The sequence below is a fragment of the Protobothrops mucrosquamatus genome, unplaced genomic scaffold (genome assembly GCF_001527695.2).
Source record: "Protobothrops mucrosquamatus isolate PMUCROS unplaced genomic scaffold, P.Mucros_1.0 scaffold126, whole genome shotgun sequence".
Classification (NCBI taxonomy): domain Eukaryota; kingdom Metazoa; phylum Chordata; class Lepidosauria; order Squamata; family Viperidae; genus Protobothrops; species Protobothrops mucrosquamatus.
Window position 1 is genome coordinate 36,849 of NW_015386493.1, and position 27,424 is coordinate 64,272.

The following is a 27,424-nucleotide window of genomic DNA, read 5'->3' on the forward strand; positions in this document are numbered from 1 at the left end:
AACAAAGAACGAGAGACCTGGAAACCTCAGAGGCTACCTAGTCCGATCTACTGCTCAGGGTTTGATCCCCTGAAACAATTTGTAGAAATGGTTATCCAGTCTCTGTTTAAAGACCTCCATTTAAAGGGAACATACTTCATGAAGCTGCCCGTTTCACAGGTTTTACCATCAGGAAATTCCTGTATCTACTTGAATCTACTTCCCTGTAGTTTCAGTCCTTTGATTCCGGGCTTGCCATCTCAGGCAACAGAACACAAATCCCTTCTGTCTTTTATATGCCAACCATTTAGATATTTGAAGATTACTTTCTCCCAGACCTGTCTTCCACAGAATAAACATACCCACTTTTATCCAGTGTGTCTCAACCTTGGCTACTTGAAGATATGTGGATTTTAACTCCCAGAATTCCTGCTGGGTGGGGATTTCTGGAAGTTTTGAAGTCCATATATCTTCAAGTGGCCAAGGGTGAAAAACACTGCTTTAATAATTCCTCACAGGAGTTTAAATCCCATCGCTATCTTGGTGGTCCTCCTCTGAAGACATCCACGTTTTATTACAATATGTGATTTTTCTTTTAGTTTGTAAAATATTTACACAGAGCATGAAGCAGATTATACTTAAATTACTTTTGTCTTATGTTAGAATTAGTGGCTCTTTCTCAATTTGGTGCCCTTTATGTGTGTTAGATTTTGACTCCGTAATTCTTTAGCTAATAAGACCAAGAGAAATAGGTCCACTGTACCTTCAAAATATCAACTTTGGAAAAGCTATAGACAGCAAACTCCAGATATAGGCTACTGAGACATAATTTTCCATGCAATGAACAGATGGACTAGCAAATGATGCTAGTGAGTCAGAATATTCACTAATGATAACAGCCACATTGCTCTCATGCAATGCCCATGCAGGATTAGAACAGCATCTTTGGTGACCAGTCTTGCAGTTCTGTATCACTAAAGAAATCAAATATTTCAGAGAGCCCAAGAGTACTTCTCCATCCCATGGGACAAATTAGCTACTGCACTTCCTTCCCTTCTATAGGAAAGCTCTTTATTTCTTAGTTGGTTTTATCTATACAATGGATCATAAGCAACTCCTAAAGCAGTTCCTCCTATACTTTTGGTTTCTGACTGTACACGTGTTTTCTCTGATTTCCAACTCTCCCAGTCCATTTTCAATCCGTTTCTCTCCTACTTTGCTTTGTCTTTATCTCAGCTTATCTCTCTTCCTTGAGGACCTGTCTCAATCTGGTCAATATTCTCAATAGCTTTGACTTTGCTAAATTCTGACTTGGAAAAGAGACACAAGGTCTCCTTTTAGAGGAATGTACCGGAGTTTGATAACCAGAAGGAAGGGAGGGGTCCATACTGTGTCCACTAACAGTTTTATACTTCGTACTCTTTAGTTTAAGTGAAGCTATCAATGCATGATAGAGTGAAGGTTTAGTTTTGCTTGTGACAGAACCTAAATTGATTTGGGCAGAGGAAAAAAAAATGACTGGACAAATAGCACCCAGTTGGCTTCTATTCCTAATCTGGGTCTCCCTGCTTTTAGTCCATCACTTTAACCACTACACCACACTGGCTCGCTATTAGCGAGATAAGTTGATCTAAATAAAATTGCAGCCGCTAACACCTGAAATGTTTTTTAAATTATTTAACTTTTATTACTGTTGCACCATTTATACAATTACATATAATTTCAATGCATCCATTGTACATTTTGCTTTTTCTTTTGTTTATTTCCAATGAGAGGTGACTTGGTGTCTGTGACACAGAATGGAAGAGAAACTGGAACTGCAATGAACGCAGATAATTTTTTTTTTCATTTTCACTGACCAATAAACAGAACTACAGGTGCACTCAACCACAGACATGCATTAAACTCGTCATGAGAAATCTAGGTAGGCTAAGTAGGATGAGAATGCTTTTTTTAAACTATTTTTTTTAACTCCCAAAAAATATTTGGGGAAGAAGAAGAATTGCAGGATTGGCATTGAGAAAAAAAAATGTTTGACAGCTATGTGAGTTTTGTCTGAAAGTTGCCATTCATCCACTGCATAAAAAATACAAAATGATAAAGCCTGTAAATAAAATTTTAAAGAACCCACAAGAAATACTGCTTTTATAAAGGTTTGATTGGTGTGGCACTGGCCCAGAAGGCAGAATTAATTCTATCATTGCTCCCCCATCCCTCCTAGGAAAAAGGAAGGAAAAGATAAGTGGAGTGCATTTAGAGCAGGTCAGGAGGAAAAGGAAGAAAAGGAGGAGAAGAGAAAAGAGGCATACTGCACTTTCAGACAATCTGGGTTGTCTTCTTAATGAAATGCAGAGGGTGGTTTTTTTTTTGGGAAAGTAGGCAGAAACTATATTAGATATTTCCCCCAAAAAAATACTATTTAGATTACCCCATGTCAACCATTCCCCCATCCCCCTTAACTTAATGGGACACTTCTTGCTTGCTTGCTTGCTTGTTTTCTTGGGCAATACAGTTCAGCTACATAACAAGTTAGTAGAGCTGGGGGGAAAAAGATAATTAAAAAAAAAAGACACAGGTTGTTTTAAGTGGTTAATTTTGTTTTGTTTTGCAATAGGCTGTCCAATTTAATCCTTCACTGCTATGGTTTGATCCGAGTTTGCTGCTGGAGCTTCAGATGGTTTCGCTTCCTCTGGTGGGGCTGCGGGCTCTGAGGCCTTAGGAGTAGAACTAGGTGCTTCTGTTGTTGGTGGGGTCTCCTTGGAAGAAGGTGCAGCCTCGTTGCTACTGCTGGGTTTTGAGTCTGAAGCTTGGGCCACATCACTTTTAGTTTCCGGGACTGCAGGAGCCTCAGTCTTTTTGGCTTCCCCTTCCTCCTTGCCCTTGTCATCTCCTTTACTAGTAGCTGTGACCTCTGAAGGCTGGGAAGCTTTTGCATCACCACTGAGCTCTGAGGATTTCGGGGTGTCACTGCTGGCTGGAGGAGCATCTGAGCTTGGCTCCTCCTTAGAGGTTTCAGTGCTCTTCGGAGGCTCTGCCTTTGTGTCACCCGGAGTGTCTGGCTTCTCTGGCTCTGGTTTCTTCGGTTCTTCTGGGCTTACACCTTTCTCCCCTTCCTTCTCCTCTGTCTTGTTGGCAGCTACCTGGTCGTCCTTGTCTCCCATCTCCTCTTTATTGTTCTCCTTCACTTCAGCAGTCTCCGTGGTGGTCTGCTGGCTTGACTCATTCTCTTTTGGAGCCTCCCCTTCCTCAGCTGCTGTCCCCTCAGCCTTCTTGTCTTTGTCTTTGGTCTTTTCATCATTCACATTATAACCCTTCTTCTTCTTGCTCAGTTTGCCTCCCATGTCGGAGCTCTGGAAATGAGAAAAAGGAGAGGGTCATCCTCCAAATAAGGTTACCAGTAAAACAAACACTAAATTACTTTGTCCTTAATACACAACGTGCAAGCAACAATACTAAGAAAAATAGAGAAGAGTGGACTGCATCCAGACTAAATTTCATAATCATGGTTTTGATCTCACTGAAATAAATGAAGTAAACTAGACATCAGTAATTCAATCCCATTTCTTAAAGTAGTAGTAAACAAGACTGTTTCGGTCATGTTGTGCTTGTCAATGCAACCTGCTAAACTATAAACCATGTTCATCCACAAAGCTAAACCCAAAGCACATTTAGGCTCAGTAAGATACAGTATGCAAACTCAGCCGGTATTTGAGTGCAATCCAGCCATTTTATAACTGCAAACTAAAGTAATATTTTCACTATGGTCTTGGACTGTACCACTTGAGTTCCTAGTGGATTTAATTTTGCCAGAAAGGGGAAATTATTACATCTATTTATGATTATTAAAAACATAACTTCATAGATTAAATAAATGCAGATCCCTGGGCCCAAAATATTGCAAATCTCCATTATACAGAGATACATTGTCATGGCTTTCTTTAAAATTGTTTCTAGTTTAACAAGAGTCTCCCATTAAAGATTTGTCTCTTGGCTTTGGTCATAATAAAGTATATTAAGTTCCATTAAAGATTTACTGCCCAATGCAAAATGGGAATTTCTAAGAATGTTTGGAGGTAGATCTACACTAGTCTTCCCCAATTTGTTTCCTTTCTACAACTCTTAAATCTGGAGAGCAGTAGTGTTAGAAGACTATTTCTCATACATCTCTCTTCCTCTCCACAATAAACTTGGTCTAGTTACTGGAGAAATAAACACCAACCAGGATCCTCTCCCTCTTCAAATGCCCTGATGTACACATTTCCTATGTTATCTATATACCATTCAAACTATTTCTCCTTAATATAACGAAGGAAAATTCCATTGCAATATAAAAAAGAGCAATTGCTTACATTTTCTAGGTATAAACATATACAATGATATTCAAATGGGAATGGGCAATCTTACCCAAATCCTGTAAAAAAAAAACCCCTCCTTATCTTCATTTAATTTTCCCTCAGCATTCCTACAGATGTTTACTTTCCATGCATTCCAAGTTGCATTCCAGGCAAACGAATTTCATTCTCTTATTTCAGACGGACATTTTTCATCTATACTGGACAATTTCCCAAAACTTCATGAAATTCTATATATTATAAAATTGCGGCCACATGTCATGTATGTGTACATGCTCCTTTTCTTGCTTCTCTAGAATGCCAACTTCGCCCTTAGCTTCTCATTGGAATCAGAGAACTCTGACATAACGTCAGTTAATAAACCAGGACAATAAGTTGGATCAGCAGAGATAAATAGGACAATGTGTTGTAGTTGTAAGCTTTGAATGATTGTCGAATCATAACTTCTGGGCACATTAGTTCACGTGTGTTTATTCTTTCCCATGTTTTCTGTAATTTAGAAGAGGAACTTGTGGCTTTCACCTTCTCTGAAAGATTTGCTTAAGAGCTCATGGTTTCCCCTTGCATGTCTACCCATGTTTTAGGAAATACAGATTTTCACAAGCATTCATGACTATAATATAGCTGCTTTAGAAAAAGAATTAAAGGGTAACAGCTTGCTATGAAAGGTTTTAAATAATGCACTGAATTTAAAATGGACCCCACATAAACCCTTCCAAAAAGACACCCAGCCCACTTTGATCAGGAGAACAGTTGCTAAAACCTAACAACGTTAGTGCCATTCCATTTCATCCATGTAGGTCACTGTGAGTTTATTGCATAAAGAAAATAACATGTTCATGCCCATCCAGTCACATTTCACTTCACCGCAGTTTTTGCAAATCAGCAAGAGCAATGTATTAAACAAAAGCGAGAGTTATATTTGCTTCCAGATAGTCAATCCCCAATTAAGCCTCTATTTGTTTGCCTGGCAATGGCTAGATAACACAAACCAGCTTTTGTGCAAGGTGCCTATTTCTTCCCTTCCCTCCCCAGTTGCTCTCCGCAAAACAGGATGGTCAGCGGAAGCAGGTAGAGTGCGCGCTGCCAGAAGATACTCTGCAACCTGATCATAAGTTATATCATTATATTTGAATACCAGTATTTTTTCACAAAAATAACAATCAGCCATGGGAGATGGGTGTACTGAGGGGCACTGAACATCTACCTGGTTTTTTGTTCTCTTTTTTTTTTTTTGAATGACCACTGAATTAGACAGACTCAGTTTTGTCCTCAGCCAAAATATATTTCATTCCTACTCCATTCACATTTTGATTTCATCTATTGATTCTACTAATTAGGTCCTGTTCAATGAGCTCAAATGTCCTTCTTCTGCCAAGCAACAATGAACTCAATGTTTCTAGCTGGGAAAATCCAATGGCTGCATGTAAGATGCATCTGAATGGGGGTGGGGGTCTATTGAGTCAGAAATAGAAAATGGAATAACATGGCAGGGACATATTTCTGGCCACCAAGCACTATAAAGCTGAAAGGATGCCAGTTCTCTAATAATTCTACAACGGTCTGAAGAGAATTCACTTCCTTCTGTACTTGAACAAATGTATTTTCACCAAATGTGAACTGCAAACTTCCATTGAGAAATATTAGGGTGGGGAAACTAAACAAAAATCTGAAAGAAAGTAGTGACAATATCCATGTATGCATACGTGTAATCTAAGGATGGCATCACACTTTCAGCTTATCTCAATGCAAGCACAAGAAATACACAGTTTCAGGGGGTGTGCAGGATTGTTGTCATCTTCAACCCATGATAATGCAACTTTTTTGCCTGGTCTTTTTTTAAGCTCTGTTAAATGAAAGACATGAAGATTTATACCATAATCTTACTTCACAAAAATTTCAAAGAATATAAGGACAGTTATTCAGTTATGGAAACATAACTTTTATTCCATTCCATGATTGTTTCTTTATTATGAATCTTGTCAATTGGTATGGTTGCAAAATGAAGGTCCTCTAAACTGCCATTTAAAGAGGCCCTATTTTCCCTCACATGGGTTAGCACATGGGCAGTAAGAGCAATGGGGAAAGCAGAACAAGAACTTCCAGATTTTGTATACTTGTATACCTTGTATACTTGAGCAATTATCAAATTGAGAAGGGCAAAATGGCATGAGGGAAGAGTTAAATCCTTTCAACCTGGCCATCATACCAGTCTGAATTAGGAGCGCCATGGTAGTGTTAATCCCTTAAAATGCACTTTATGTAGTGAGGGTTTCAATAGATGTTACATTACACTATGTACTAGGTGTTTAAAAAAACACTATTAAGGAAAAATGAATGCCAGTTCATATAAACTCAGATTTCTCTGAGTTTTCTCAACACTAATCACAGATTTCTCAACACTAATCACTCTAAATGCATCCAAGGCAGGATACAGAACAGGTTCTCTTTTAAGTACCTTTTAATTTATTGTTTAAAAATATATTCTATAATTGCCATTTAAAAAGTGCAAAACAAAAATGAATGTTGCTGTTTTGTTTATGCATTAAATATAGGAAGTCAACCAGGGTAGTATTAACTAATTTATGATATATTAACCTTCAACAAATTAGCCCAACATGTTCAACAGATGGTTTCCTTTCTGGGGAAGAATAATTGCAATAATCCCTAGTCAGCAGTATTTTTGCCCATGCTAATGAGGATCAGAAGAATTGTAGTCTCTAGACATCCAAAAGGCAACAAAGTAGAAATGGCTATGCCGATCACTTCCTTGTATCAAGTGTTATGAAAAATAAACCAGCCAAAACTGTGTTTCAAAATGGTCTTCAGTCATTTAAGAATATGAACTAGCAAATTTTCTGCAATACTACCATCTTCACAACCACCAGATTCACACTCACTAGTGCCCAGTTACAAAGAAAGAAAGATTTTTTCCCCTATTTTTAATAGACCAGTAAAGGCAGCATCTTGGCAAAGGTACATGTGGACAGCCACTATTTTAACAAGAGCACAATATGAACAGAAAAAGTTAAATCTGTCTCCTCTCCAGACCACAATCCTAATCTTGATTTAAGATCCTACTACTTAAAAATCACCAGATCTAAAAAAAAAACCTTTTCCCAGCTCCCATTTATTGCTTAACCTCTTGGTAGTGAAAGGCAAGAAAAACACTGCTGTTAAAAAAGCTGCAGGATTAAAAGAGAAGCATATTTATACCCATACTCTATTGACGAAGCCTACCGCCATTTTTTCAATAAATTGCTGACTGAAGTGGGGTACATAAACTAGATAAACTTGCCTAAGCATATAAATAAAAATAATTTGGTAAGATGATTGGATGGTCACTCCTCCCACCTTGCCTTGTATCATCTTTGTGGTGGAAATATCTAGAAAAATCATTGAAACATTCCTTTTAAACAAAGGGAGCTTATCTTGCAAATCCTGAGCAGACCTACAGCAATGTGTACAGGGCAGCTTGTCCTGTCTTACTGCTGTACTAAGAGGACGAGAACAGCTCCTAAAAGTAACTCAGTCTTTAGGATTTAGGATGGGTCATGCTTATACACTTAATGTATCAGCCAATTGTCACCATGGAACAGGAGGCTTCAGAGTTCTCTGAAAGATTTTATATCAGCTTCAGCAGATTTGGTAATGGCAGCCGTAGACCAATTTTGCACTGAATTTAGTGCAAAAAAGTTGCTGGAGTCACTCCAAAGTCAAAGTGACACGTGAGGAAGGCAGGCTAGGCCTTCAAATTACAGACATGCCTATCTAAGAAAGAAGTGCTGAGGCTCTTGGCACTGCATTTTTCAGGACTTTGGACCAGTGTGCTGGAGAAGAAAATTTGTTTTCTACATTTTTGCTGTTTTGCCTTTTCAAATCCCTTTTGATGAGGCAGGGAGAACAGAATATAGGACTACTGGGGGTAATTATAGATCCTGCCAGTAAAACTGAACAGTCATCTAAGCTTCAGGCTAGTTAGTAATCCTGTCTGAAACATAAAAGTTAAGAAACGGTTCCCTTCCTGTGGCAATTTCCTGACTTGTGTTTTTTTTTTCTTTCCTTCCTCTGGTTTGCCCTCACTTGTTGCTTGAGAGACATACACTTTTCACATATTCCTATTCCCCCCTCTCCCCGCCACATTTTCATTTAATGTCCTAACTTGTCACAAAGGCTTCTTTCCCCACACCAAGCCTTTCTTATTTTCCAGTCTTTTCACGTGTACTTCCTGTCCTTCAGAAAACAAAAATCAGCTTGATGCTCCAACTTTGTTAAATTCTAATTTCAGCAACTGCTGATGCAAAACTTTTGACAAAGGGAAGAGGGTTTACTACATCTGTCACGAGCCAGCAGGAGATCATCTGCGTGTTATTACATGCACAGAGCCAAGCACATCCTGTCAAAGAATATATTTTTAATTATTAACTGCAAATCTCTGGTCAAAATTCAAGTTACTCTGTTGGAGGATCACTCTGAAGAGTGGGGAAAGGATCACTCACCAGAGCTGTAAGGTCAAGTGAAGGCTTGTGGGGGACTTATCCATTATCACTGCCTGCAAGAAAACCTGGGTGCTTCAGCAGCCATCACAGTGAAGAGAGCTGTCAGCAGCTTTGTTGTAACAGGGCAGCAAATACCAAGATCACCACTTGACACAGTTCTGTACAGGTAGTCCTAGACTTACCACAGTTCATTTAGTGACTGTTCGAAGTTACAACAGCACTGAAAAAAAAGTGACTTATGGCCATTTTTCACACAACCGTTGTGGCATCCCCATCAAAATTCAGACACCCGGGCAACTGACTCATATTTACGATGGTTGCAGTGTTGTGTGGTCCTGTGATCCCCTTTTGCAACTTTCTGACAAGCAAAGTCAATGGGGAAGCCAGATTGACTTAACAGCCACCTTACTAACTAATCAACTGCAGCGATTCACTTAACAGCTGTGGCAAAAAAAGGCTGTAAAATGGGGCAAAATTCAATTAACACATGTCTCACTTAGCAATGAAGATTTTGGACTCAACTGTGGTCGTAAGTCGAGGCCTACCTGTATACGGGCCCACATTGCATTAGGCCAAATGATACTGTAAAATCAATGCGACTGAAAGTATCAACCTTCTTACTCGCTATTAAACCATTACTCTTTTCAACATTAGCTTATTGAACCAGTGTCTAATTCATGCATGGAAGATGCATTTTATACCCATAGCTATTTTGTGACCATGTACATCTCCCATATTATGTCTGGAACTACTAAATTATAGTGATACCTTTTCATGCATTTTAAAAGCAAGCAGTAAAAGAGATGCCTGGAATCTCTTTTAAATATACACATATTTACACATCAAAAGTAAGGTCAAGAAACTCTGTTTCTGCCCCTTTTGGTATTTTCATCATATCATTGTGATCACATCTTTTCTGGTTCTCAGCAATTGGAGAGAAAAAAAAACCAATACTGAAAGCAACCAGATGCAAAACCTTGCCTACACATAAATCTCAATTAATCAGTAATGCTTGTATTCATACATCAAACTAAACTATGGTGCATAGAGTGTAACCCTGATTATTGCTTTTCTCACTTACCACAATGTACCAGTCTCCAGTGCCTTCATACACTTTTTCTAACTCCAATGACTCCACTATTTATTTAGCGGAAGATTACTTTAATAATTCAATGTAAATTATTAAAGTAAATATTACTTTAATAATTCAATGTACTATACTGAAAAAAATACTGTTGCCAACAGGTGCATGTATTATTTGTCTATATCAATGACTGAAGTAAATACTAGGGAAATCCTCACTTTAAGCATTGACAATCTACTTTTGTGAAAACAATTTTGCAGCCCAACCTGTTTAATCTGCAATTCTTAGCTTACTAGAGAAAACCACCAAGGAAATTACATTATTTTTAAGTCCACAGAACTCCATTATTAGGAAATCTTTCTCTCCCTGACTGACAGCTGATCACCTCAAAATCTATGGCTTTTAGCCACGTTATTCTAGGATAAAATGCAGGCAATGCAGGCAAATTGTTCTTTAAACACACTTCCTGCAATCTGGGTTTTGGCAGAAACTATCCATTCTTAAATAATTGCACCCAGGATGGAAAGTGACTGAAAGGGGCGTTGTCTTACCTGAACGCCTTTTCTCAGCATGATGATGGAGAAAAACTAAGTTGACAATAGTTCCTACAAAAACCTTAACCCTTAATTTCTTGGGTGAATTATTTTTTGCCCACATTTTAGTTTGCTTTGGAAACTACAGTGTATCCCACTAATTTTCTAAATTTTACTCATGTAAAGTTTCACTCCTTTCAAATATTATCTGTTAGCTATGGAGTTCAACAGATAAATTCAACAGAACCCTTTATTGGAATGTTCAACATCCCCTGGATGCAAAGTGTGAGTTGTTCCACTATCTATAATTAAATCTGAGTTCCAGATTTAAAAAATGCTGAGATCTAGTTGTGTAGCCTTTATAGGCAAAGCATTCCATTGCACATCATCCTTGAACCCATGGCTCTTTCAGCAAGCAGACCTGACCTAGGGAGGATTTTATACTGGGTTCATTTTTAGGAATTTGGAAGACACAACTTTAAAATTTGGTTTAATTCGGTTTTACAGGGGGGGATTGTATATATGCTTTTGTTTTAAATATGTTGTGCGCCGCCCTGAGTCCCGCAGGGAGAAGGGCGGCATATAAATTAAATTAAATAAATAAATAAATAGTTGTCTTCATCTCAGATCACTGTCCCTCCTGCTTTTATTGGAAATTAACAGGCTCACAACGGAATTCATTGGGAGCAAACGATGAAAGTATTTGTGTGCTATCACAATGCAAACTCCAACCATTTTGTATATCCATGCAATATCACAACAAACGTATAAAAGAGTGAGAGGTCACTATGTAATGCTGGTCTTATCATTTGCCCTCCTTCGTAAATTGTTCCATTCAAACTACCCATAGAATGGAAAATGGCTGGAAGGGTATTCTTCCAGCAATTTTCTGTACTGAAGTCTACCTCCTCTTACAGATGATATCAATGCATCCTTGTGCAAAAGAACTAATTATATAATGCTTACTTTTATGTGTATTAGTTGTGGGTCTGTATGTATCATTTGGTGCCCATACTAAATCCAATTGTAACAATTAACTATTATTGTTATTATGAGTAGACACAAGTCTTAGTTTTGCATGTTCTGTCCTGAATACCCAAAGGGAAGCAATTAAAAATTTCTACTTCTATATAATAGCCCAACTATAATTTGTCCACAAACTAGGTTTTCTAATCCATACTTCTGACAAATGACAGTTCGTTGCATAATTTTCAACAACCAAATACGGTTTGCCCTTAAGTAGAAATAAAAGCTTTGAATCTGTTTCCCTGTCATGAACAAAAAGGAGAAAGCAGTACAAGGACTACGTACATCACTCTTCACCTTCAATATCGCTGTAAAAAAACAAAACAAAACACCACATAGTTCCTACATCCTGGAATTAGTCTTGGAAAAATCTTCTGTATTATCATCAAGGTAAGTTTTGCTTCCAAAGATGTTGATGATTCAATGGTAATAACAGCAATTATGTGACATAGAAAGGAGACTATCCTGTTGCATGTGAAAATCTTGTCATGATTGTAAGTGTATTTTTCAATCATTTCCAATTTCAGCTCTAAAAGCCAGCTCATCTAGAACAAATCACTGATGTTCTCTAAACACAATAGGGAAATAAAGATTATTACAAGAAGAAAAAAGTCCAGCATTTCTAAGTATTCTTGTAATAAGTGTTTTATATAATAATAAAAACAATGAAGTAGAGACATTGGCAAAGTCCATAAAATATACTAAAACACAATTATAATATCTTAATCTAGTTTGTTGTGTGAGCCCCCATCCACTTGTCCTATCTGAGATACAAATTAGTTGATTTAAATGTCACTATCTGGATATTTTACCTTTTAATTGCCTGTTCTTAATATAATCATGCTGGCATCAAGACTTCATGCTAATGTTATCCAGGAAGAATCTGAAGTAAAGGATCCTTCAAACTATATTACAATGCTTAGGTTTTACAGAAAATTATGCCAAGAGTCTGGACTTTTAACAGAGGAAGTTTACAAGGACAGGATGTCCCCAGTGATTTCCTAATGAGATATGGGATTGTTTTCTGTTAACTGCCGAAAACATAGGTTACATTTCAAATTCCAGATGCTAGGTGCTATAAAACCTCACGTCAATTAATACTGATTGACTCTCTGTATGTTTTAAAAATAGTTATTGTTGTTATTTGCAGCAGATTTAAAAACAAGATTACATGGAACTGGTTAAAAAAAGACAAAATGGAATAAATACACATCTTTTTATGTATTCTCATGACATAATTAATAAATAGGAAAAACCTACTAACTTTCAAAAGCTGATAAGCATAGAAGTTTTTCATACAGACCACTTGCCTGAGCAAATCATTTGAATGCCTAAAGCTGTGGTGGCATAGTATTGCAGACTAATTCTGCCGACTGCCAGCAGTTCGATCCCGACCGAATCAAGGTTGACTCAGCTTTCCATCCTTCTGAAGAAGGTAAAATGAAGACCCAGATTATTGGGGGCAATGTAAATTGCTTAGAGAGGGCTATAAAGCACTGTGAAGCAGTATATAAGTCTAATGCTATTGCTATATGTACAGATAATCCTTGACTTACAAGAGGGGGTTGCTTAGGGACCGTTCCAGGTTAGAACAGAACCCCAAAAGCTACTTGTGATCATGTTCCATAGTTCTGACAGCTACACACTATCCCAGTTACCTGGACACAGTCATATCTTGGCAACTGCCTCACCTTTATAGCTGGTTGCAACATTGGTCACATGACTGTGATTTACAATGGTTTTTTTTTCTGATTTCTAGTCTTCTTTCCCAGCAAAAACCACCCCTAGGAATACATTAATTCATTCACTTAACGGACACAACATTCAGTACCAAAATAAATAAATAAATAAATCATAAAATCAAGTCTGGTCACAAGGGTGCCTCAACATATGACTGTCATGATTTATGACAGAAATTCTGGGCTCCATTAGTCCACTACCTGTAATTTTATCTTGCAAGTGTCTAAATCATGACTGGGGCTAAATCCTATCTTTCACTATCTTTTTCTTTCCTTTTTTTTTTTAAGTAAAGGTAGACATCCACCCTTAACTTTGCATATGTCGGTCTGAAATGTACTAAATGAGCAATACCCAAATGAAATTTAAGGAAGAGTAAGATTTCCAGAGGATAACAATCATGCAATATATTTAAGGCTCTTATACTTTCCCATGGAATCAAGTACATGTGTGCGATGATTAATTACTCACTGTGGAAATTGGATCAACTTGGAACTTACTTACAGGCAGCTAGTGTTACTATTAGGTTACTAAATAGTACTACTAAAACAATCAATTTTAACCACAGATCTAATGCAGCCTTATAATGACACTGTTCAGAGCTATTAATGTCCTTATACATAATTTTAGAATGTTATTATTGAAATATTTTTAAAAATGGTGGATCTCTAATGCTTTGCCATCCAGTACAATCCATAATAACTTTTGTTATTATGTCATCAGGTAAATTTTGGGAATTATATTATTTATATCAGGCAATGATATAAATAACATGACATCATGATGCAAATGATATACAGTATGTCATTCTTGTCATTTCCCCAGAAAAAATATGATTATCATTTCGCACCCCCCATACCCATGCTAAATGGCAAAATTATGACTCAATGAGGTAATGGAACTGCAACCAATGTCTTTAGTGAACTAATGACGGAATAAAGAGGAAGATCTAATGAATTATCCCACATACCTATCAGTTATCATTGCATATAAACAGAACAGGCATATTAACAAACTGCCATCTAGAAACCTTGCAAATTTAAAAATGTGAGAATAGAAATAGTCTAGCCAAAATCATCTTCTTGAAGATTTGTAAAGAACATCAAGCACAACATAGTTAATCTCTGTATTACAGAGTATCAGAGATGAACAAGATAGACAATCTCTCCTCAAATAATTTGCAAACACTATTTAAGTGAGGAAGAGGGAGAGATTAAAGAGGGAAGGCAAAGGATGAGAGAGAAGGGTAACACAGTATGATCATGATTAGACACAATTACACAGTCTAGGATTAAATTAATTGGCTTCAAAACTCGACTTTTGGGCAGACTTTTATTTAGAAATTCTTTGCTATTCTTTGACACTTATTTCCTATTATATATGTCTAATGTACTACTCAAGGATTTTTCCTATTTTACCTTTAAAAATGTGAATGTACTGTTGGGAATAAAATTTATACTAGAGATGAATGAAAATTATAAATGGACACCTGATACACTGTCTACTGAAGTTTCCTTGTGAACTGGAGAAATTAGTTTTGTTTAAGAAAGTAAATTTTAAAAATGCCCCTCATCCTCTCTTCACATATATATCCCTCTATTACCTATGCTCTCCATCCAAGCTTTTGTGTGTTTTTTTTTATTTCCTGAACAGTGTGAAGTGCCAGATATAAAAAGGAAGAGAAAATGGGAAGGTTCTTTACATTGTCAATCTGAGTTTGACTAAAACCTCCAGTCCCAATCTCTACCCATTCCATTAGACATTGTTCAGAAGATTCCCCAATAGTCTTCAAAAAGTTTTCAAAAAGGTAAGGGGACTGTAGGGGCAATAAGCAGACAGAAACTTTTCTTCCATTAACTTTTTTAGAATACAACTTGTCTTAGTCTCAAAACCATATACCAGAAGAAAGATGTTCATGCAGAATTAGTGGCATAAAATGTAGTACTTTCATGATGTCTTACTACATCAATATCAACAACAGAATTCTCAAGTAAGCTGAAGCTGACTTTTCTTGGGATCTATGCCATTATTTCATCATTGCTAACAATGACTGATTTTAAGTAATAGTGCAAATGTTTCTAGACAAAAATGTATTTTATCACTGAATACTTTCACTGAAGGTCCCCTCTTTAAAATATGTATCTTATCCTTCCATTATAATATTCAAAAGAGGCTACAAGGCTCTACAATGAAATCCTAGCAAAAGTAACAAGCTTGGTTTGGAGTTAAGCTTGGTTTGGAGAGTTAAGCTACTACTGCATGCATGCCATTTTCTCCAGTGTTGAGGTAGAACACATTCCACCCACAGACTCTTTTATATATAGAACAGGAAGCTAAACCTGATTTCAATGGTAGAGATGAAATGCATCCTTCAGTGCATCTTAAATCGTCTAGAGCAGGGGTAGGCAACCTTGGCTTTTTTATGACTGGCTCAGGAATTCTGGGAGTTGAAGTCCACGAGTCATAAAAGAGCCAAGGTTGCCTACCCCTGATCTAGAGTCTGGCAGGTGGCATTCAGAAACTACATGAAGTCTGCATGTAATCATTTTGTGACCTCGAGAAGTTTTGCTTTGCTTTGCTTTGCTTTTTTAAATAGTCTGCAATGTTTAAGACTTGCCCATGAATACATTTCAGGAGTACAGATCACTTCGCAGAGTGGATGGTAAGAGACCCAGGAGACCTCAACATTATTAGTTCAAAGGCTATTCCATGACAACTTAAGGATAATACGGTACCTTCACTCCACATGCAGAAACAGATGGGAGTACTACTAGAATCTCACTTCCACATTAATTCACCTAAGGCTTATGATCAGTATAAACACTGCTATACCTAAAAGATTAGTATTTGCTAAAACATTTGAATGGGAAATTTGAGCAAAAGGAAGTTGAAACCAGAGTTTGTGCAAAACCCAAGTTAGTAAATTCACAACTTAAGTTCCACAGTAAACAGGCCCATTTTATAGTTTGCATGGATATGCGATACCATGTCTTTCCCCACATGGCATACACTTTTTAAAAGAGTTTGCTCTCCAAAGCAATAGAGAGTTAAAAGTTTCAACTTCACAATCTGAGTTACTGGATTCTCAATACATCAAAGCAATACAATTGTAAACATGCCATGAGGGATTTAGTTTTGTTTAATGTTCCATTCCACCACAGTTTCAAAACAAGAGTTTTCCTCTGTAGTTTTAAGCATTACTGGATAACAGCTATGCACAATTTCACACACTTTCCATCATATGATTATTTCTTTTTTGCCATTCTTATCCACAATTCATGTATTGATCTCTGATATTTGGACTGGTTAATACTGATATTTTTATTAGCTTCAACTTATTTTTTAATGAATTTAAATGGCTTATGACTCTATGGTGAAGATGTGAAAACATGACTTTCATGATTAAGCCCACAAGTGTAACTGTGGTACAATCATAGCCTATTCATGTTTATTCTTCAGCAAGCTGATAAAAGCTCGTATCCATATATAAGTACATAGAAACGGTCTCTGTCAATTTTATCCTGCCTCCTAATTAAGTCCATGGACAGACAAGACTTGCTCTTAAATTCCCTCATACAGATAGTCCTTGACTTACAACAATTCATTGAGTGACTGTTCAAAGTTACAACAAGATTGAAAAAAGTGACTTATGATTGTTTATCACACTTAGACCGTTGCAGCATTCCCATGATCATGTGATCAAAATTCAGATACATGGGAACTGACTCATATTTATGATGGTTGCAGAGTCCTGGGGTCACATGATCACCTTCTGTGCCTTTCTGATAAACAAAGTCAATAGGGAAGCCAAATTCACAACAACCGTGTTGCTAATTTAACAACTTCAGTGATTCACTTAACAACTGTGGAAAGAAAAGTTGTAAAATGGGTGTAATTTGCCAGAGAGTTACATTGAATCACCACCCCTTAAATTATTTCTTGCTGTTGCTATCCATTATTAATAATCACTCTTGTATGTTTGCTACCCACTTAACAGCCTCTGCATCATACAAAAATATTCACCAATTTCTTATATTTTATTCCAGCCTTCTTGATTAGTATATGCAGTTCCCATGCCCCAATTTATCTGCATAACTATCTTACAAGTAATCAATGAGCTTCATTAATGAAGTAAATGTAGAATCCAGGCGACCTAATACTAATTTCCACACACAGAGATAAGGAAGCTGCCCTTATTTCATGACATACAAATGGCATGCAGACATCAATGGAAGACCTTCTGAGGAAAAAAAAAAAAAAAGAACATGGAAGCAGGGGCCTACGGTAAATAGAGCCTCCACAAAATATGAAACATTGGGCAAAATTAGCATTTAGTTCTCAAATGAGGCTCTTGACAATTCAGTTGTTTTGTTCGGTTATGGCATAATGTTTCTCAGCTATCAACTCTCCATTTTTCCATGGGACACTAAAAGTCAGGAATCCAATCTAGCGTTCTGCTATTTGAAGCATTTGCACACCACTAAAATATGCTGAATTAATCTTATAGGCCATCTCTTGTACTGGACCATGGGGTTTAGCCAAATATCACAAAAATTATTTAATTATCAACCTTCTCAATCAAAATAAAAATTAAACGTATTACTTGTATCAGCAAATGTATTCCAAACTTCTTTTAAGATCAATATTTTTCTCTAACTGAATATGCTTAGTCCAAGAGTGTATTGTGCAATAACAACACAGTGCAGCAATATGGAGGACCATTCTTGTCTTTGCTGAAACGTCTTATAGCTGAGTTTAGATCTGTTTCATTCTGCTGTCTGTGCAACAGAAAAAATTTTTGAGAGCTTGTTTATCTTGTCTAGCTTTGACCTACTTCGTCTGACATTGCCAGCTGTAACATAACCTTATCTATTTTTATTAGATGTTACCATCCCTGAGTTGAGACCATGAAATATTACCAGCTTTCCAAGAGACAGCCTTGGGTGCCCACAAGGTAAGTTATTAAATCTTCTAGGACTGAAGCCTCTATTCCCAGGAATTCATATAAGATTGTATCAAACTGGAATGTTGGAACACAGATTGGAAATAGGATGATTGCATGGATTTATTGCTTCATAAGCCCTTTATGTTGTGGGGCTCATTCTGTAACCTAGAATGAGCTATGAAATGGATCATCTTCTTTTCCCCATGGCAGCAAACTCTGGGTAAAAAAAAGTACTTAATTTATATATGTAGGACTGTTTTATCTAAAACTTTACTAACTGGACAAATTTTATAAGTTCACTAAGAATGTACACTCTCACATAATCCTTTCATAATATACAATAGATTCTTAAGGACAGATATTTCTTCTCAAATTAAAAAAAACTGTCCATTACTGTAAATGTTTTATGGGAGAATTGTTTATTATAGATCTTTGGCAGCATCACAAATTCTAGGGCCAGATGTGTTTTGATTGGCAGAGTGTGTTTACATTTGCTTATAGTAGCTTCTCATTAAGAGTAAAGCAAGAGTGTAATAAATCCCAAGAGCTAAGCAGAAGGGAAAAGAAAAATTTACATTTAAAACTCAGAATGAATCATATACACTGGCTATCTGCCTATGTCAAACAAGGCGTAACATCTGTCTCTCACTGATGTTTATCTCATAGCTTGCATAGTGTGAGATAGGATCCCTACACTTTGCAGATCAAAGTTCCCTCCAGGACAGAACCGGTGATAAGGTTTCTACATTCCTGAAATCACATTCATCGCAATTTACTTTCCAAGAATGATGTGTCACTTTGATGAAAGGGTGAGTTTGTTACAATGCTTTCCTTAGCCAGGGCATCAGCAGTGTGGTATGTCCCACCCCTCAATTAATCACCATGGGGGAAAAGTCATTTTTTTTTAACCATGCTGGAGAGTAGGCCATATAGCCAAGGAGTCTTTAGCAAAATGAATGGCATAACTCTAAAGCTGACACTTTACCAGTGTTGTCACTTTATTTCATTTACATCTCCCAGATCACTTAGAGATAATCTTTGGATGCAGGCTGGCATTACTGCTTACCAACTACTAATGAGCTTTTTAATGATTAAGTTAAGCTACTGACTGGGCAAATGTTACAGCATCATTAAGGGTTATCTTATGATACTTTTGCGCCTAGATGCCTTCTTACAAAATCACTGTAAATTACAATTTGGTGGAGATGCTGAGCATTGTCACAATTCCCCACTCTGACGTTAACTTCTAAATGAGAGATTAAGTATCATACTGGCAGAACTGTGGCTACCTCTCTCCTTTGTAGAGGAAAAATGCAAAGGAAGTGTACCCACAGTTGAATTTGCTTGTTGTGCCAGTTTTCTTTATTCCTTATTTGCATACCATCGAATCATCAGGCACTGAGCAGTTCACAGCAATACAATTTGATAAAACATAACTCAAATGCATCCCATAAATCCAAGCCATAAAATCCATTGTCTACGAAAACCACAGTTAATGTCAACATCCAAAACACACGAACCTTATATAAAGGCTGCTCAGAATACCATTAGTATTCTGAATAAAATTCGGATAAAAATTTGGATGCTTGAGAGTAGCAGCATCCCAGGGTCATGTGATCAGCTTCTGACAGGCAAAGTCAAAGAGAAAGCCAGATTCACTTAACAACCATGTTACTAACTTAACAACTGCCATGATTCGCTTAATAACTATAGCAAGAAAGATCAAAAAATGAGGCAAAAACTCACTTAACAAATGTCTTGCTTAGCTGCATAATTTTGGGCTCAATCATGGTCATACGTTGAGGACTAGCTGTATTTGTTATTTTCAGATTTAACTAGTTGCCAAGAGAATGTTGGGTAGACTGGAGTTTGATTTGATGCAGTAAAGCTCTTGAGTCACAGCACACAACAGCTCTGACAACCCAAATCCATAACCCATGAAAGCCAAAAGCACTCCAACCATTTTCTTTACATGTAATTTTTTTTCAGAGCAAAAACCAATTAAAAGAATATACACTAAGCAGTCAAATAGAAGTAGGGTTTTTTTTCCCTTCTGTTACAAAAATCATATTCTTAAATAAGACTAAAATCTAATACTTGAAAATCAAGCATTTTCACAATTCTCAACATGGCGAGAAGAACCCTCTTTATACATTTAAGTCAGCCTTCCTCAAATGGAATCACTTCCAGATGTACTGAGACTAGAACGTCCATCATTCACAGCCAACATTTGTATTCATGATTCTGGTACAGCTGTTTTAGATTGCTTGCTTTGCATTCCTCATTAAAATAACCTATTTTAAAATAAACTTCCCCACATACAAAACAGTGTAAATTGTTAAATCACTGCCTCAAGAATAATAAAAATAACAGAGTTGGAAAGGTTATTGGAGGTCTTCTAGTCCAACCCCCTGCTCAAGCAGGAAACCCTATACCATTTCAGACAAATGGTTGTCGAGTCTCTTGTTAAAAGGCTCCAGTATGAAGTTTCATAATATTTTGTTACATTCTTTCTCTTTGCACTTAGAATAAATGAATGTCAAATGCTCCTCTTTATTATTTTTTCTTAGAGCTGAGTAAGAAGAGTAATTCCTTGACAGAAGAGCTTAGAAGCTACTTTAGCAGGCGAGTGGGCTAGAATCTGTCAGGAAGCCAATAAACCAACAGCAGCCATTCCTAATTCATTTTCGGAGAATCTCTGGGAAGAAGGGGATTTGTCATGGAGGAAAGTACTCCTGTCTCCAAATCATTCCTGGAGGTTTGCCATTCATGCTGAGTTCGTGTATATACTGGAAACCAACATAATCCACAGCTTTCTTTTGCATTCAAGGATTCACTTATGCACGATATCCCATTATAGCTAAATTTTTAATGCCAGATTTTCTTCTAGGCTATGACTGAAACCATGGATTTTGCTTACATCAACAGAGGAAAAGAACACGCTCCTCTCAAGGCTCAGAAACCCAGCCAGAGTTTCTTGCTTGTTTTGAAATGAGTTAATTTGAGAATTGAGTATCCAGCTGCAACCAATGGAGTATAAATTCTATTCTATTATTCTATTCTATTCTATTCTATTCTATTATATTCTATTCTATTCTATTCTATTCTATTCTATTCTACTTGGTCTTTGCTATTTTAGGCACTAGGTATTGAATGCCACTCATATCAAACAGTTGACAAACAAACAGGGGTCACAGAAGAGAACTTGAAATGCCTGGTAAAAATATGTGTATTTTTTAAAAAAATAAAAATAAAAAAGTATTGAAGGATTATGGATAGTAGGAATAACATGGTTTTCTGGATGGTATTTGGTTGCCTTTTGCTGTTCACAGCACGGTATAACAAGGCAGAACTTTCTCTTCCATTCCAAACAAGGTTTGTTTCCCATCCGGTTTCTGAGTTTCAAGTATTACTACTGCTAGCTCTCTATTCTATTTCCAGTGTGCTTGCACAATGAAAAGTGTATTTACACATACTCATATAACTAGTGTGCATGGATGATGTGTTCAACTGAACTGAAATAAAAGACATTTTGAACTGGTTTCATTCTAGCCCATTGGTGGCGAACCTATGGCATGGGTGCCAGAGGCGGCACTCAGAGCCTTCTCTGTGGGCACGCGCTCCATCACCCCAGTCCTAGGTCTTCAGCTGGGTTTTATAAAACCTTTTTGCTTTAGGCCTCCGCTGCCGTGTCCCCCCCAAAAAAGGTTCAATCAATCAGTCAATTTCAACTTATCGCGGGGAAAAAAAGATGTTGCAAAGTTGGAATTGATTGATTGAACTTTTTAGTCCCACCCAGTCTGCTGTTACCACCATAGCCACGTCCACCCAATGGAGCATGCCCACCCAATTGGCCACACCCACCCAATGGGCCACACCCACCCAATGGGCCACACCCACCCGGCACCCGACGATACATAAGTGGGTTTTGGGTTGCAGTTTGGGCACTCGGTCTCTAAAAGGTTCGCCATGACTGTTCTAGCCTATTATTATATTGGAACACTCTTCTAAAATGCTGTGCTTAATAAGTCTCTTGGAGGAATAAAAATAGTGTTACAAGTTAACAAATACCTGTGGTTACAGTGATATAATAAATTACAGACTGGCCAGGAATAAGATGGCCTAGAATAGCAAAATGGATAACAGACCAAACAGTATAACAACCAAGATAAATATAGACTAATATTTGATACATCTCTCTTGTTTGGGGCTTTAACAGTCTGACAAGCAGGCTGAATGAGATTGAGAGCGGAAGAAAAGATTAAATCAGAAAATCGGATTGTCACACATGCACTCGTGATACACAGATACTATATTACTGACTGGGGTGAAATGATGCTTAAATAGATGAATCAGGCCTGATCTAGCCAACTGGACCAATAAAAAGTTGATCTTCAAGAGCTGATAGTATGTATCTCTAGTTAAAGCAATGGCATATCTGAGCTCAGAATCTGGCACAAGACAAGCAATCAGTGGGAAGGAGTTCCAACAGCATAAAAATATGAATGTGCTTTTAGAATTTTTTTTTCTTCTGAAACTCCAAATGCTCAGAGGTATGAAAACATGTGTTTCAAATGTTGCCTCCTGTATATGGGAAACAATTAGATGGAATATTAAAATTTCAGCCAAGACATATAGGGAATCCAGCAATGTCTATGGAGATTCTTAGTCTTCCTCAAGGAAAAAAGTCTCATTTGCCTTTTGAAAAAAGCGCCTTTCTGAGAATCCAGCAATAATATGAACAGTAAAAATAAAGTGATTCTGACTCCATCTGTTTTATCAGAGCTGACAATAATAAAAGGATATGAAATGTTATAGTCACATAGTGACACAAATCTAGTGGAACAAAAAGTTAAGCATCAGAGCATGGGCCATTGATACATCCTTTCCTAAAAACTCACCCAGAATTTTAAATGTATGATTTTTAAACTGAAGTTAACTTATTAGACACAGCTCAGATTTCAGTTCAGGACACAAGAATCTCTTGTATTCATTTCTGCTTAGTTTTCCATTGGCATTATCAGCAGTTCACGAATCATAAAAAATCAAATGTGAATACCAGCTGGAGGGGATATGATATTGTGAGGTTTTCAGTGGTTCAGGTTTCCTTGATTTTTCAGTGGTTCCAATTTCCTTAAGGCACTTTAACTCTGATGTGCTTGAAGAACTAATTCCATTGAGCTTGGATACCATGAAACATCTGGATAATAATTACAGAAATACAGAAATAGAAGCAAATGATTATATGTACTTAACCACAAAGCAAAGTATACAATGGACTCTTACATTTTTCAGTCATCCTCTGAGCTGAGATCCATATGAAATTAGATCATCTGAAGTGACCATACACTGATTCATATTAGTAATTTAACCTAAAAAATGGCTCTGCTGAATTCTTTCAAGCCTGTGATTAGGTCATTTACTAGCCAAGATACAAATAATAAATTCCCTTCAATCTGTATCATGTGGAACAGCTTTTCTGAACCCTGTATTCTCTAGCTGTGGGCTAGAATAGTTTTCCTGCTTAAGACATAATACTTTGATTTAGTTTCCTGCGTTCTATAGAAGGCTTCATCTGATCCTCTCCCACTTTTATGAAAGAGTAAAAGGACAAAAGATCACATGTATAGTTTTGTGTCTCATTGCTGATGTGCATTTTGATTAAATTCCTCCAGCAGCTGCTTGTTTAGCAACATATATTGCAGCAACTTTGAGCAACATATACTGAAGATATATTGTAGGAGGATGATCATAGAGAGGCATGAGGTGAGCAGCTAGTAACTAGAACAGCCGCTGTTTATTATTGGTAATTGACCACTGATGGTCTGTTTTTTCATAATTCATGTAATTACCTTTAATGCTTTGTCAGCTTCCCAAGATCTTGAGCAAAGAATTTTCTTCCAGTCTTGTTACCTGAGTGTTATTTAAATAGAAGTAATGTATCTTCTAGGTCCTCCTATATGCAGAGAACTCCTCAATAGTATCTGATCTAGTTCAGAAATCTTTCTTTCCTTATGTATTGTATGCCATTAAGGGTACAGAAGCCCTAAATAAAAGGAGACATCCCTTACCCTGTCCTCTACTACAGGGCTTTTCAATCAGTGGTACGGGTACCACCTGTGGTACATTGGCACCTGGCACGCAACCATCCTAGAAAAGTGGTAGAGGGGGAGGGGAATGAGCTGAACCAGTGGCAGCATCGCACAAGCCTGAGCGAGAGATGACTGGAGCTGCAGGGCTATCTGGGCTCAGCGGAAGCGCCAGGATCAGCACTTCTTCGGGGCTGTCAGGGCTCAGCGGAAGCGTCAAGATCAGCGCTTCTTCGGCACTGTCAGGGCTCAGCGGAAGCGCCAGGATCAGCTCCAGCTAGAGCTCGGCACTGATCCTGGCGCTTCTGCTGAGCCCAGAAGAAGCGCCGATCAGCTGGAATGTTGCAGCATCTCCAGGGTCTTGTGATTTACATTCAGATGCTTGGCAACTGATTCATATTTATGACAGTCACAGTGTCCCAGGGTCATGTGAAGTGACCAAAACCTGCTGCAACCACCCAACAGACAGGGGGAATAAAAACCAAACACCCCCCCACCCCACCCCCACTGCCAATCCTCAACAGAAATGCTCACAGCAATGAAAACCTCGGACAGGAGGAAGAGCGCCACCAGGTGGGCAGGCAGGTGTCTTGCTCGGCTATGACTTGGGGGGCACTTTTTTCAGTACCATTGTAACTTCGAACAGTCATTAAGCGAACTGTTGTAAGTCGAGGACTATTTGTACTTTATCACTTTTTTCCTTTTTTGGAAGTTTTTGACACCTTGCTAGGCGACTGGTAGTACTCGGATGTTACCATATCCTAAAAGTGGTACAATGGGTGAAAAGGTTGAAAAGCCCTGCTCTACTAGAGTCAAAGGATGGCCCTGGGCTAATTAATACTATTAATTCGATTCTGAATCTGAAAACAAGAAGCATATGGACCTGTCTCATAGTTCTGCTAGGGAGATGAACAAGGTTAAGGATTATAAATGAAAAAGACATAGGAAGTATACATCATAATTTCTTTATAGTTTGAAACACTGCTCAACTCTGCATCTTATGAACTCCAGACATGAATTTGTTGAAGTCTCTGAAAGAATGAAATGCCTCTGAAAGCAGAATTAGGCCAAAAAGTAAGTCTTCTGACCATTTCTTCTGTATGCTCAAATCTGTTCTGAGTTTCTAAATTTAAAGTTAATCCTCTTTCAAACAAAGTATTTTTAAAGAAAAAAAGGAGGATTGCGTGAACCTTCCAATCTTGTAAACGCACCTTGGGCTGCATTTTTCAAAGTCTATAGAAAAACTGTACTAATGCCAATCCAAGATTTATATTTTCCTTTCACAAATGGCAGTAAACTGAATTAAAGTAACCCCACAAGGATCAGATAAGGAAGTGAGAAGGGAAGCACTAAGAGTAGAATGACATTCTTGTGGTTTCTGAACATGATAGATTGGAGCATAGTGTTGGACTACTTCAGAGGAGGAGGACGGCAAGGAGGGAATGAGATTTTGATTGGTCCATTTCTTTCCTATCTCCATCTTCTACTCCAAGTCAGGATGCAAGAGGAAAAGGTAAGAGATATGGGTTCTGCTAGTTAATTTACCACAGGAAAGTGCCTTCAGTGATTTTGGAACACTGTTTTTAATGTGGAGGGAAAGATGCCAAGAGCTAGACAAAACATGGTTATAGCTTAGCTGAACAGCATATGCTCTCTATTCGTGTGACTTCATTTGGCTATGGACACTTTGGTTCAAGAATCAATTTTATTCCACAACAAGTGGCAGAGCCAGACGCTGAAATGACTATAATGCCTAGCAATGCAGAAGATGACAGTCTAAGGATGAAGATTCATAGGAGATATTAGGAAAGACTTAAGAACTGCCGATCAGTGAAATATAATAATGAAGTGGCTTCTTCCCCTTCATTGGAGACTTTCAAACAGAAAATGGATAGTCATCTATCAGAGATGGTACCATGAATCCTGCAATGTGCAGGGTTGTTTAGTCTGTATAACCTCTTAGGTCAATTACAACACTATGATTCTCTCAGTATGAATCGTGCAATTTACATATATGCTGGTTAAATTAAAGAAAACTACTCTCAAACCACTGCCACTTGATTTTCAAATCATTACCTAGCTGGCTGCCTTACATGGTTACTTGAACATTGGCTAATTTAAAGCATTGGTGGAAATATAGCATAAATCAAAAATTCCTACTTCTAGCACAAACCATCTGAGCACCCTTAGTATCTTTGAGATTGTCTATTTTATCTCTACTTGATACAGGAATATTGGTTCCTCTATTAACATCCCCCCAAAACTGAGGGCTTCTGCCTCCTCCTCTGGGATCTTTTGCCCGGGTCCTGACCAAACCTCCCCACAGCTCCCAGGCTGAGGAATGGAATGGAATGGAATGGAATGGAATAGAATAGAATAGAATAGAATAGAATAGAATAGAATAGAATAGAATAGAATAGAATAGAATAGAATGGAGGTCTTCTAATCCAGCCCGTCCCCCTCCCACTCAAGCAGGAGAACCTATCCCTGATGTTTCTCTTCATATCTTGAAAATAAATGGCAGATTCTTTTGTGTGGTCATAGCTTCAAAGCTATATTATCATACTCTTTGTTCTGAATCCTACAACAACAACTCTTGAGGCAAGGTACTATTTGTCCTGTTTTTCTGCTTGGCACCAGCATGTTTGTGAATTTTATTCAGCTCTAATATTGCTTGGTCTTCAAAATAATTCTTTTGACCCCTATTTTATACTTTGAGCTCTGTGTGCTTTTCTCATATTTCCAGTGCCACGGTCCACCTTTCCCCCCCTCCCCCTGACTTTTCTGTATGGTTTGCTTATAGAGATCCACTAATACACAAACACAAAGCTATGCCTTTTGGCACAAAATCCAGTTCCATGCATAATGCCATGGAGGTTGCCTGCTTCTAATTCTGGTGCTCTGGAAGGACTTAAATCTAAGCCTGAGCAAAAGAAAATTCCAGAGATCGTGCAGGATATTTAGAGCACCTCAGAAATATACCATCAAAGGTTCTTCAGCAAGTACAACCCTTTAGCAACTTCCAAGTCTGTTTAAACCAACTTGTTGGAAGCCCCAATGAGACTTCAGTCAAACCTTCCAACTCTACACATACTGTTAGTGTCAGTACTGCACTCGGATATGTTCATCCAAAGACTCTGTACAACAGTATTCTTCAGTTTGTCTAAATGTCTGGAGACT

General features: G+C 37.6%; 1 protein-coding gene across 1 annotated transcript in view; it reads right to left on the reverse strand.

The window, feature by feature from the left end:
* Nucleotides 1-1,641: 1,641 nt before the first annotated feature.
* BASP1 (brain abundant membrane attached signal protein 1) overlaps nucleotides 1,642-27,424 on the reverse strand; it is a 66,134-nt gene continuing 40,351 nt past the window's right edge. Inside the window, exon 2 of the mRNA XM_015812999.2 lies at nucleotides 1,642-3,329. Coding sequence (XP_015668485.1) covers nucleotides 2,604-3,320 — 717 coding nt within the window. The 5' untranslated portion in view covers nucleotides 3,321-3,329 and the 3' untranslated portion in view covers nucleotides 1,642-2,603. The remainder of the gene's footprint in view (nucleotides 3,330-27,424) is intronic.